This window comes from Crocodylus siamensis, chromosome 2 (genome assembly GCF_052110815.1).
Source record: "Crocodylus siamensis isolate JL-2025a chromosome 2, ASM5211081v1, whole genome shotgun sequence".
Taxonomy (NCBI): domain Eukaryota; kingdom Metazoa; phylum Chordata; order Crocodylia; family Crocodylidae; genus Crocodylus; species Crocodylus siamensis.
The window spans coordinates 288,544,165-288,556,542 of NC_143396.1; the positions used below are offsets into that span (position 1 = coordinate 288,544,165).

At 37.9% G+C, this 12,378-nt stretch overlaps 1 protein-coding gene across 3 annotated transcripts in view; it reads right to left on the bottom strand.

Moving 5' to 3' along the window:
• Window positions 1–414: 414 nt before the first annotated feature.
• The window catches only part of NIN (ninein), a 100,028-nt gene continuing 88,064 nt past the window's right edge, over window positions 415–12,378 (bottom strand). For 2 of the 3 annotated variants that reach the window (XM_090034345.1, XM_090034346.1), the window contains exons 29-30: window positions 8,289–8,402; window positions 415–4,149 (exon numbers count right to left, since the gene is read on the bottom strand). In XM_090034345.1, coding sequence (XP_089890471.1) covers window positions 3,937–4,149; window positions 8,289–8,402 — 327 coding nt within the window. In that variant the 3' untranslated portion in view covers window positions 415–3,936. Of the gene's footprint in view, window positions 4,150–8,288; window positions 8,403–9,980; window positions 10,481–12,378 lie in introns of those variants that run through there. The other variant, XM_090034347.1, reaches the window with a different exon arrangement.

A 12,378-nucleotide genomic window follows, 5' to 3' on the forward strand; every position in this document is an offset into this window, starting at 1 on the left:
ATATACAAATGAAAAGGGAATTTTAAATCTTAAATTCTGAATATTTCACCTTTTTAATGAAGAATGATGAAATCAACTAGTGTATTAAAGAGTAGCTTTTACTAAAAAATAAAGTAGAATATTTACATAAGTAGAAATGACGAAGCAGAAAGTAGCTGGAGGCTGAGAACAGGCTATAGTAAAACAATTAAAAAGATACGAATTCAGTATCTGATCCTTCAAGCAGGCTTGTTACTTCTCAGGACAGATCCTTTATTTATTTATTTATTTTAAACTACTATTTGTATTGCTACCTTATTAATTTAAAATTAACTCTAACATAGGCACTTGCACTGCAGCTGAATAGAGGTATAATCTCCACAAGATACTCAAATATTTTTTACATAAGACAAAGAAACAAAGCCAAACAGTGAATGAACATAGACCAATTTATTTTTACATTAATTATACACATTTTTACATTAGTTATACACATTATATAGGATGGCTCATCTTTCATTTTTACATGATTATATAAAGGTATTACATTACACAGAAAATACAACCTTGATAGAAAAATACCCATACTGATATTCATCAATACATAAGTTGTCAGTAATTACAGTATTTGACATATAGTGGAAACAGAAGCGATTCATGGGGAAGAGGGTTGAAATGCAGTTATCCTAGTGATACAATTTCCTTTAAACATACTGATGGATTTTTGTTCTTCACTGAAACACCCAGTTCCTTTGCTTCACATTTTATGCAGTATCTATAAATAACTAATGCCAGTTGGTTTATAATCTTTTTTGCTCTGATTAATTCAAAGAATTTCCTCTTTGCATTTAAAGTGAGCTTCAATTGCAAGAGAGAATGGGCAAATATATGCTTTTACCAAAGCAAATTGGCAAACAGCTTTTTACCTGTACAGATACAATACAAGTGGTTGAGTGAACTCATACATCTATCCTCTATCAAACACCACACATCTTCACAGTGATTCACATGGCATAGTGTTGGACACACTGGTCTTTAGAACACTAGTAATATCATAATGTCTTAACTGGCAAGATCCATCATTTTGAATGAGGCCTTGCAGTTCAAGTTTTGAGTGCACTTTAACTTATTATTAAATACTCTGGCATCTCGAAAATGCCTGTACTGTGTAGCTAGGTTTATATTCACACACACACACATCATAAATACTTAGCCCTTTGCAGGTTTATTTCCACCAGTCCAAACACTGTAAAAAAAAAATATGTAAGCCATCATGCCAGCTCAGTGGTCAAGCAAACATTCTACTGATGCGGGGCATCAGCCTTTGGGTCCTAAGATTCACAACTATTCTCCCTCTTCTTGCTCTATGCTCTGAGCAGTGTAACATTGCGTTTTCCAAAGCATGCAGACAGGCCCTTTGAGAATTCAGTGCTTAGACCTGATATCCTGATGAAATGAATTAAGTTTTGCTAGAAGTAAGAGGCTAAACTTTCTTCTTGCTCCTTCACATTTGTAGCCACCAGGAAGAATGGAGACACTGGAATAGCAGGGGAGAACTAGAACTGCCTGCCTGCCTTTTATTCTGGACAGCTACTCTGCAATGGGCACCTAGCATATATATATGAAAAAACTAATGCCAGGAAGGAAATATTTGAGTGAGGGGCCTATCCTTTAAAAAGAGCTGTCATGCGAGATTATGAAATTACACCATGGTTTAAAATTAAGGGCAGACTAAAATACATGACAAAACATGGGATTTAACATTAAGTCAAGTCAGGTTTGGTCTAAGAAAAATTGATGAAAGCGTTATTGAACAGTTGTTCATAGAACAACCACAGTCAATTCAACCTTGTTGGCACTACCATTTCAAATACACTTTTTCCAATTTAGATGTTTATTTACAATAAGGTGTTCTCAATGTTTCTTATTGTTAATATAAGTTGGTAACACTACCCATGCATCTGAGTTTTATGAATTTTATTTTTTTACAGCTCAAGTATTAGCAGAAGCAAAATATATGTAACTCTGGAATTTAGAGGGAACTCCCATGTATTGTAATGCAATATGCTATAAACTGCTTCTGCAGGTAATGAAAAAAGGGCACAGAGATCAGATATTGAGAGATTATTTATAAAGATAGAAGATTAAAAGTAAACAAACGGACAGAAAACTAGCACAGTTGGGAAGTAATTTCTAACTAAGAATGTCATGCTTTGCATAGGTCTGAACTACTTTTAACTATAGTTGTCCTAAACCTGTTAAAAGATTTGTTTAATGGATCTTAAAAGTTTTAGGGGTTTAAAAAATTAGAACTGCATGCAAACTGATTTTATTGTAAATGCGACCCTGTATATTCATTGCAACCTTTTCATCAAGAAACTAGTGCAGAATCCATGTTGTGTTAATCTTCCTCATTTCTATATGCAACAAAAATGATAAACATTTCTATCCAGGGTTTAATAACATTCCTTTTATCAGCTGCATAAAGGAAATGAGCAGGTTAACCTTACAAGAAACAGTTACACCCTGTATTTACCCAATCCAAACCTCCTACCCTCCAGTTAGTAATGTTTTAGACCTAACATCCTTTACAGTGCTTCTTTAGCAAACTGTGGCATCTGGCAAAATAAGAATCAGCAAAGTCATTCTCTGTAGGCTAGCTGGTATCTTGTGGGCAGTCTCATACTGGCTTTTAGTGGACTGCTGCTATTTTACATACACTGTCATAATTAGCACCTTTTGGTAGTCTCAAAGACAGGACAGTCTTTTTTTACCCCTTCCTCCATAAACCCCTACTTACACTGTACTTTGAAAGCTTCAGAAAGTGAAGATTTCAAATCTGGTCCCTGTCATCAATACTTTTCACAAACATTTTAAGTTAAAAATTTGCTGGCCTTTTTTTTTTTTTTAACCCAGTCATATTAGACCATAACATTTGGTTTATCCTGTTTTTCCTAAAGCTTGAATGTTGTTTTCATATGCAAGTATGAAGATCTCTATTAGTACAGGAAGCCAGTTCATTCCAACATTCCCTGAGTTGCTGAGGTGACCTTGAAGATGCATCCTTATCCATCACAAACCTAACCTGTACCAGCATACTAGCAAAGTCTATGCTGAGTCCCATTGCAGTCGAATAAAAAAAAAAAACTCTGAATGGGCCTAGGAGATCTATTAGAGGATCTTGATATACATTATCACAGGCTAAAGAAAATGAAAACTACTTACACAGGGAGACACTTTAAGGCCTAAAATTGTAGGAGGTTTTCATTGGTTGGCAGTGCAACTATACAGAACTCATGTTCCCATTTATCAAATGAGATGTTCAAGAGAAAATACAGTTATGCTTGGTTGAAGATAACAGTCTATTTACACAGGTACAGCCTGTGTACTCTGGGGAGAAAACACCACCGATCAACTGGCTGCAAGTACTAAGTAAGGCAGAGAGCATTGATTTAGGGATCTTGTAGAATCAAACTGCAGCATACAGGAAACACTGATGATGCACACGTCCCAATAAGGACCATTCAGACCTTGTTAATCTGAAGGGACCCAGTGATATGTTCAGTTTAAATATGAAAGTATTATACACAACCTAAAAGCTTGAGATCTAGGTTTCAACGCAGATGAGAATTACCAAATGGATTCACTATAATAAATTCAGAGATCATATTTAAAAACTGAAGTCAGTTAAAAGACTAGAATAAATTACCTGGAATAACACATCTGAATCTCTTTGCAATCCAGAAATGCCTAGTTTTAGACAAAACTGGGCAAGAAGATAGTTTAGGAATGCAAACCAGAAATTTGTTGGCAGCTTCTGATTTAGGCATTAACTTTATACCACCGACTTTGAGACCTCTATTAACTAACATTAATAGTATAAAAAGGCAGCACAGCGAAAAGCTGAAATCTTGACATTTCAGTAAAGTGCATGAACTTGTCGACATACATATGGCTTTATTTTGACCTTAACGGAGGTGTGGAATTCAGTGATGGTGATACCAAGTTCTTTACGATTTTATTGAGATTGGCAATTTTTTCTTCTAGTAAGTAGTTTTTCTTCTCAGCTGTTTTCTGCCGCTGTTCTGTCATCTCCAGAGCTTTCAGCAACTGTGCATTCTCAACATAGAGATCCTTAACCATCGCATCTGCTTTAGTATTCTTGGAAAGCTAAATAGTGAATGAGAAATAATTACTCCCAGCTATATTGCTATGAAAAGAACAGAAGTGAGAGCACTACTGACAAAGTAAGGAAACCATTTCAATTTTTGACTGAGCACTTGTCCAAAAACATAACCATCAGAGGAGATCACCCACAGTATAGACAAACCCAGTTCAGTCGTTTCCTGTACAGACACTCCTGCTGAAAAAAGCCTATGAGCAAAGTTAACTTAGAGAGTTGCTATAGGTCCACAATGCAAAGAGAGCAAATCTATAAAACCTTCCTCATGTGATTGACACTTAAAGCTTGCAAAATCAGGCCTCAGCTCTCACATGCCACAGCTCATTATTAGATGTGCTACTGGTCCCCTGGAAAGCCGCACGGCCTTCCCCCTGGTTGGAATAACTGGGTGAAGTGTCCCATCAACATGTTATTCTATACAAGGCTTAAGGGCATAGCTGAAAAAAGGCTGTGAAGAGAATGCACTTCTCCAAACATGACAATGCAAATAATGCGCATTCAGTTCATATGGCTGCAGTACTTGCAGCCCCCGACCTGATCAGCTCCCCATCTTGGTCAAAACTTCTAACAGCAGCCCTTTGAAAGGGGCTTCCCCTTCATCATTTCTGCGTAATTAATCAAAGTACAATTACATTAAAAAAAGCAGACAGTAGAACTAATAAATGCTGTGTGCTTAGCCAATGCACAGTTCACTAGCTCACGTTATAATGAAAGTAATAAGCAACAGGTTAGAACTGGCATTATATACTTGAACAAATTATGCACTTATTTAGTGGGCATATAACGGGGTATACAGCCAAGCACAGTGATCCTTTGAGAACAGCCATGAGGGGGACTTAAGCTATTATACAAGGGCAGCTTTCAGTGTTGCATTTCATGGATTTTTGCAGGGAAGGGGGGATACTCCCCAAAAAACTCTTCAGTTGGAGAGTACTTCCCCTCTCCTTTATACTTCTATTGCTTCCCATCTTATGTTTTTATCTGTAAAAGAGGAACACTTTTTCAACACTTCATCTGGTACTTGTGAAGGAACTAGGTCAGGGCTTCTAGCACTTCTAGACACCAAAAAGGGCAAAAGATAGACCCTACAGGCATGTCCCTGGCAGTGGGAATGTGTGTTTCCCTGGGAACAACTAGCAACAGCATGCATCTGTGCCTCTGCTAGTTGTTCCTGGGCATGCGTCTGCATGCATGCTCTGCCACGTGGCAAATTGCCCTAGGTTGGGGTAGGGGAGCCTTACCTGGGGGCCTCCTGGAACTGCAGTGGGAGCGATGCAACAGCCAGTGTGGCTCCGGCTGGCCAGGCTCTGGTTTTGGACAGCACACACTGCTGCCACATGTGCCACACTGCTTTTTTTTGGTGCGTTTTTTTTTTTTTTTTTTTTGACACTGGCATCTCCCAGCGTCAAAAAAAAAAAAACTTGCCGCACTCCAAATTAGGAAGCATGGTGAACGCATACACATGGAAGCGCATGCACTTCCTGGTGCCACAGGCTGGTTTGCAGTGCTGCAAACCACATGTGCCTGCTCGTAGGGATGCGCCCTATGAGAGTAAGCCAGTTTATGGATAAATCCAGCTACAATGACGACTTCAGAGCCCCAGGGCTGGGCCACCAGAGGCCTTATTTCTTCCCGCCTAGACCTTCTGCAGCAGTGATTCTCAGCCAGGGGGCTACAGCACCCTAAGATTCTGCGAGATCCTTTTAAGGATGCTTCAGAATACCCCATAGTATTAGCATTATCAGGTATGCAAGCATCCACACGAGTTACAAGATAAACCCAGAGATTTCAAATAGAGATCTACAGTGCCAAAACCATTCTGTATTGCTGTGATCTTTCTGAGTTTTTTTGTCATGGAAGAATTGCTTTAGGATTTTTCTATAGTCAAGAAGTGATTGGAAGCTAAAAACTGGCATTTTCCAAGGGGTGCCTAAAGTCTAAAAAGGTTGAAGATCACTGTTTTGTAGCATTTAACCCCTGAACCCTTGTTCCTGATAAATCAATAGTATATTTCACTTGGAGATTGTACTTAGAAGTTTAATGCTGGTGTACTTAGAAGTTTAATATCACTCAGCATGACAAATTCAGTAACAGTTTCCTAATTTTTCTCCATCATCTTTCTTTCTTCTTTCTACCCAAAGTCACTACTCAACAATTCCTCAGTATCCAGTGGGAACTGTACTAAAACCAGTCTTTGGAAGCTTCCTTGGCCTTATGATCAATTCAATCACCTGCAAAAAGGGGTGGGGAGGCGGAAGACAGCATACTGGGGCTTTCCAACAAAGCCAAGTCTGTGGGACTAAATACAAGATCATCTTATTTCTGCCTTTTGCAACTTTGGCTGGATAAGTTCTCTCTACAAGGCAAGTCCGAAGAAGAAACAAAATGATCTTGGCTACTTCTATCCAGTACACCAACAAAATTTATTTTTTAAAACAAGTTTGTTGACTATTCTCTCAGGTATTTTTAATTTCTCCTCAAATAAATCAGCCAAAGTGTACCTGCCTGACTTAATACTGTATACATGTTGTATGACTTATCCAATTTCTGCAGTTGATTTTGTTCACACAGAACCATTACTTCAGCTGACAGATTCTAAAGTATGTGGGATATGCCAGAGGAAAGTTAAGCAAGCTCTGAGCTCAGTATACCCAGTTACATGTGTACCAGTTCTTCCAGTATAAGAGATGGCTATTTGCATGCTATTTCACTGCTCAGGCTTGAAAAATCTGGAATAGGTTAGTGTAATTTATGTTGTAAAACTGCTAAAAACTCATGGGAATTTAATTTTTGCCAAGGGAGAACAGAAAAACATTTGTATGACTCAGAAATTATTTGCATCTTTTATAAAAAGAAACAGGAGCAAAAAATGTTTCATGTTTGGGTAAAGTTTTCCTGTTCCACATGCTATATGAATGACTCCTTAGAGGAAACTGGTGAGAAATGTAATTTTCAGTAAAAGCACCTTTTCCCCTCTAAGCTGAAAATACAACTTTTTCAATTAATATTCCTCTTCTAGTTTGAATGGTTTTATTTCCCATTTTTAAGTCCTACTGTACTGAATGCTCATAATTCTTAGTGAATTATTAATATGTAAAGGCAGGAGGTGAAGCTCAACCTAGAATCTGGGCCTTACGGACATTTGTGTAAGCATGCTATATATTGAGCTAGAAGCATGAAGGCTAAGTGCAGACTGTCAAAAATCCCAAAGATGATTCTATTCATCTTCACAGGTTAGTTTAAGCTGCGTAGATTGAACCAATAAGCAAGTGAAGAGACATTCACTTTTGATTCTGGAAATCCAGCCACATGCTTGCAGCTTTCCAGGCCTGAAGCTCGTGGGGCTAAAGCATGCCTCCCTCCTTGGCTGGAGCAGACAGCTTGGGCCAGGGCTAGTCTGCACACCCTGTGAGGGAGCGGGGGTTGCAGGGGAGGTGTCAAAACATTTTGATATGCTGGGGGACTGTGAGTTAACTTGAATCTGGAGGGGATCTAGGACATAAGTTCAATAAACTAATTTAAACTAAATCTGTTCAGTCTGATACCACATCTAACCAGGTTATCTTAAACTGGTTTTGGCCATTTTGAAATTGATTTATGGGCACTGAACTTCTATTGTGTTACAGATTTGAACTGGTTTCCAATCATTTATACAGATTTATTTGCAACTTCTGGGCATTTATATGCATACATTTGTCTGCTCTGGTGCGCCGGAAATCCAGCACATCAGAGCAGACTTGATTCTCTGGAGCATGCGAACTGATGTGCCTGGCACTGCATCACATGCATTTGTATAAATGGTAAAATGTGCATCAGCGCTAAGAAAATGGCAGTGGTGTGCTTTGAAGTGAAAACACCTTCGATGCGTTTTAGTTCAAAAGCACGTCACTGCTCAGTCAGTGCTGACGCAGATTTTGCCATTTATACAAATTCATATGATGCAGCACCGGGCGCTTTTAAAAGTGTCGGGCACTGCATCACATGCATGTGTGCATATGTCCTCTGTCCCTAGTTAAAGTGTCTTTAACTAGCTACTTTGACCAAGTACCAATCTGGTAAGCTTTGCTCGCTGAGTTATGAACACAAGTTATGTCAGGGCTCCCAGAAAGAGAATGATAAAGCTTACTTGCTCTTTCAGTTGATTTACTTTATCTTGGAGAAGCCTCTTCACAAGCCTCAGATTCTGTTCAACATCCATCATTCGTTTTTCCATCACTCTTAGAAGCTGGTCATTACCTCCCTGAAAAGCAACAGTTATGTGAGAGTCAAGCCATATGCAAACAAACAACACCCCCCCATAGGTCTCATTTCACTGCAGGTTATTCCTGAGTTTGTATACAATGTCCGAGTCTTCTTTAAGGCTTATGTCTATTAAATGGCTCATGCTGTAGCTTTAAATGTCCTTATTAGCAGATTATAGACTTCTGGCTATTCAGTAATATTACTAAATCAGCTTCCTTCTGTCCAGTTCCTTCATGAATGCAACTCACAATCCAACAGAAAACAGTAATGCACTGCCATATGAATGCTTGCAACATCAAACTCTGCACTAAGATTTCTTTGAATCATTTGGGAAAAGGATTATTATATGTATTATAATACAAGATTATTAAGAATAGTATTTTGTGATACGCTGATTTGTGGCAATCAGAGGAAAGGAAATACCAACAAAAGCCACTTGCCCATTTTTAAAGACATTTGAGTGTGTGTTAGCCAAGAGTCACTTTAAGATACTAGGCCCTAGAGAGGTCCAGAGAAAAGCCACTTCCCTTGGCCTTGGATAGGCTGTTGGAGGAAGACAGTTTTTCCAAATGGGAGAGTAATCCTTGCTTGTGATAGAACAGATTCTGTTATAAAGCTAATTGCAGTTAACATTATATTTTCCTGGAGAGGCACCAAAAATCCTCTCAGTAGAAGGTTTTTGTTTTTTTTGTTTGTTTTTTTAATATGTAGCCTGCAAATAGTTTAAGTGTTTTGAATATACAGGAGTTATGTAGGAAGCAGCATAATGCAATTGTTCTGGATACTTTTCTAAAAGAAAATAATGTAAAAAGCTATCCCTCCCCACTATGTAGACTTACCACAGTTGAACAAACTTTGGCTAGAAATGATCTTTCATAAATTTAGTGGGATTCTCTGAGACATGGGTCAAAAGCTACTTTTTATTTGGCTTTAAGTATGAAAGGAATGACTGGACAAGCAGAATAGTGTTAACTTTCCTGGTCTCAAAGGATTTGTTTTAATTGGCTCTGATTTGTAACATGTAATTTTATGGTTGAAATGAACCTGAAACAAATGACACTATGTTTTATCTGAACATTATATGAATTCCCAAAGTATACCTTTGAATCTACAGGAAGAGAGGAAACCAACTCAAGACTCCACATGAGATCTTTTGCATGAACCTAACTTCATTGAATCAAAACTGTTTTGAAAAATATTTCACAGTTTACATAAACCTGGTAAAAATGTTAAAATCTAGGTTAAACTGCAGTAATTTCTGAGAAACATGGGAATACTAAATACTTGATTTGAAAATGGACTTCCATCATTAAGAACTATGAAATCATGCCCTAGTTTTTAAATCCCAATACTGCATATGATGTTGATACTTCAAGGTGACAAATTCTGTCCTCAAATACAGATGTAATAGTGACACATTTTGTAACCATGGAACTAGAATACATACTGATAGTCAACATTTCCAGTATTCAAAGACAGTAGAAACAGATTTTATCTAGCAAAAGCATTCTTGTCTACAAAAGCAGATAAACTATGAATACAATCACTATGATATTAGTAAGACAAGACACACTACTATATTTAAAATGATTTTTTTATTTCTCATTTACATCAAAGTGTCACCTTTCCCTGTTAAAAAGTTTATACAACTTATACAAAAAGTATAAATAGTCCAGATTTTCTTCAAATCTCATATAAAAATTAGTACCTTTTGTTAAAAATAGTTACAGCACTTTGAGAAAAATAGTGTATTTCTTTCCACACTGAACACATTGACAATTTAAATAACATAAATAAAATGATTTGTAACAAATTGAAAACGACAGCTTGTGAAATTTCACAGAATAACTTCTACACAAATAAATAGGAAAAAACCCACATAATACTGTAGAGGATTTTTTTTTTAAAAAAAAAACCACAGTATAATTTGACCCTCAAATTTCTCAGCTTATGCCAGTTCGTGTGTATGTAAGGTTATCATGGTAAGGAATGAGATCATTAGCAGCCAAGCTTTCAGAGGTGCCCAATCCTCCTGTAGGAATCTGCATGCACTGCTCGCTGCTCCGGTAGCAAGGCCTAGAGAAAGAAGGCAAGTGGGACACTTCACCCTGATATCAAGATTTTTTTTTTGTTTTAAATACATACACGATTAAGGCAAGTCACCAATACCAGCTAGGCAAGCAAAGCAAGACAGAAACAAAAGGAACAAGCACCAAAAGCATGCAAGGAATTACATATTACACTTGTAGAAATTAGTATTAGCACAACATAAATGCAACTGTGAAGACATTCAGAACAGGTTTTGTAGGGGTAAAGGACCCTTCAGATAGTTCGGCTTTTTTTTTGGAGAGAGGGAAGGGAATGGGAACAGTCAGCCAATTGTATGCAGTTCCTAACTGAAATGAAACAAAGCTGTTAATCTTCTGGCTAAAGTAAGACAACCGTGGCAGTATCTAGTCTTATAATCTTAAGAGATTAAGGACACCTGCACATTAGAGGTATTGTTCTCTCATGGACCTACAGAAAGAGGTCTTAACATTTCCATATTCAAGCTAGTTTGCAAATAAAATGCACCTGGGACACGCAACTTGGCTGTAGGCTAACAAAGTTTCAGTAGAAAGTTATATTTTAAAACTTTCAAGCAAGAAGAAAGCCTTGGGGGAAGCTTTTTGAAGTTTTTGCTCTGATCACTCGTATGGGATGAGAGAAAAACCACCTTCAAAAGTATTTTGGACAGAAGAATTATTGTTAGAAATTACGGCATTAGAAAGTGCATGTTTGAAAACTGTCCGTGTATGGAAAACACTGGCGAGTTACTGAAGGAGGGAGGAAAGTAAAAAAGGAATATAATAATGACTTTCCATTCTGCATAAAAAGCACAGAAACAAGTATCCAGTTGGCACTCGGCCCCAGATGGATTAAAATAAAAATAGAAAAACTAGGATTCAGACTGGTCCAAACAGGTTAGTATGAGTAAGACAAATGGCTCAAGTGCTTCAGTTTGGGGGAAATTTGAAAACGTGGGCTAAGTATGGATAGCTAAAAGCCCAAGATTGAATCAATTCAATCTTTGCAGGTTAGTCTAGGCTGCATAGATTAAACTGATAAGCAAGTGGACAGATGTTCACTTTTGATTCCAGAAACGCAGCCACGTGCCTACAACAGCCCAGGCCAGAAGCTGGGGAGATGCTAGAGCATGCCTCCCTGCTTAGCTGGAGCAGACAGCTTGGGCCAAGGCCATCCCATCCACACCCTGCGATGGAGGGTTTGCAGGGGAGGTGCAAAGCATCCTGGGATGCTGGGGGACTGAATTAACTTGAATCTGGAGGGGATCTGGGACAGAAGTTCAATAAACCGATTTAACGTAAATCAGTTAAGTCTGATACTACATCCATTTTAGGTTCATCTTAAACCAGTTTTGGCCATTTTGAAAGTGGTTTACATGCACTGAACTTGTTGCGTTACAGATTTGAACCAGTTTCCAATCACTTATACCGGTTTATGTGCAGCTTCTGTCCCTAGTCATGGAGACAAAGCAGCAATCTTTGCAGGGCAGTTGCTAGACAATGATGCAAACTGAATCGAGACATGTACAGACACTGCTGTGATCAAAAAGCAAGATGGGGATACAGAAAGACCACAGAATAATTCAAACAGACTGTCAAATATTGTCCTCTATACTTGTCAGTAAGTTTGCTGCAAGTGATTTTGAGAACCATAGTATAGAAGGAACTCAGGCTTCAACAACTGCATCAGGGCTAGGTTAAATTTACATAGAAAGCATGGATCTTCTGGGATTGTACTCACTGGTGACAAGATGGAGTGGGGATATTATGCAAGTTTTCAAGAAGCTAAAGGGGACATTAAAATGTATGTAAGCTCAGGCAAATTAGTCCTCAAAATCAGGGAGATATTAAAACTAAAAAATTCAGTGAGAAATGAGAATTTAGGTAACATTTTTATAAAAATGGTCT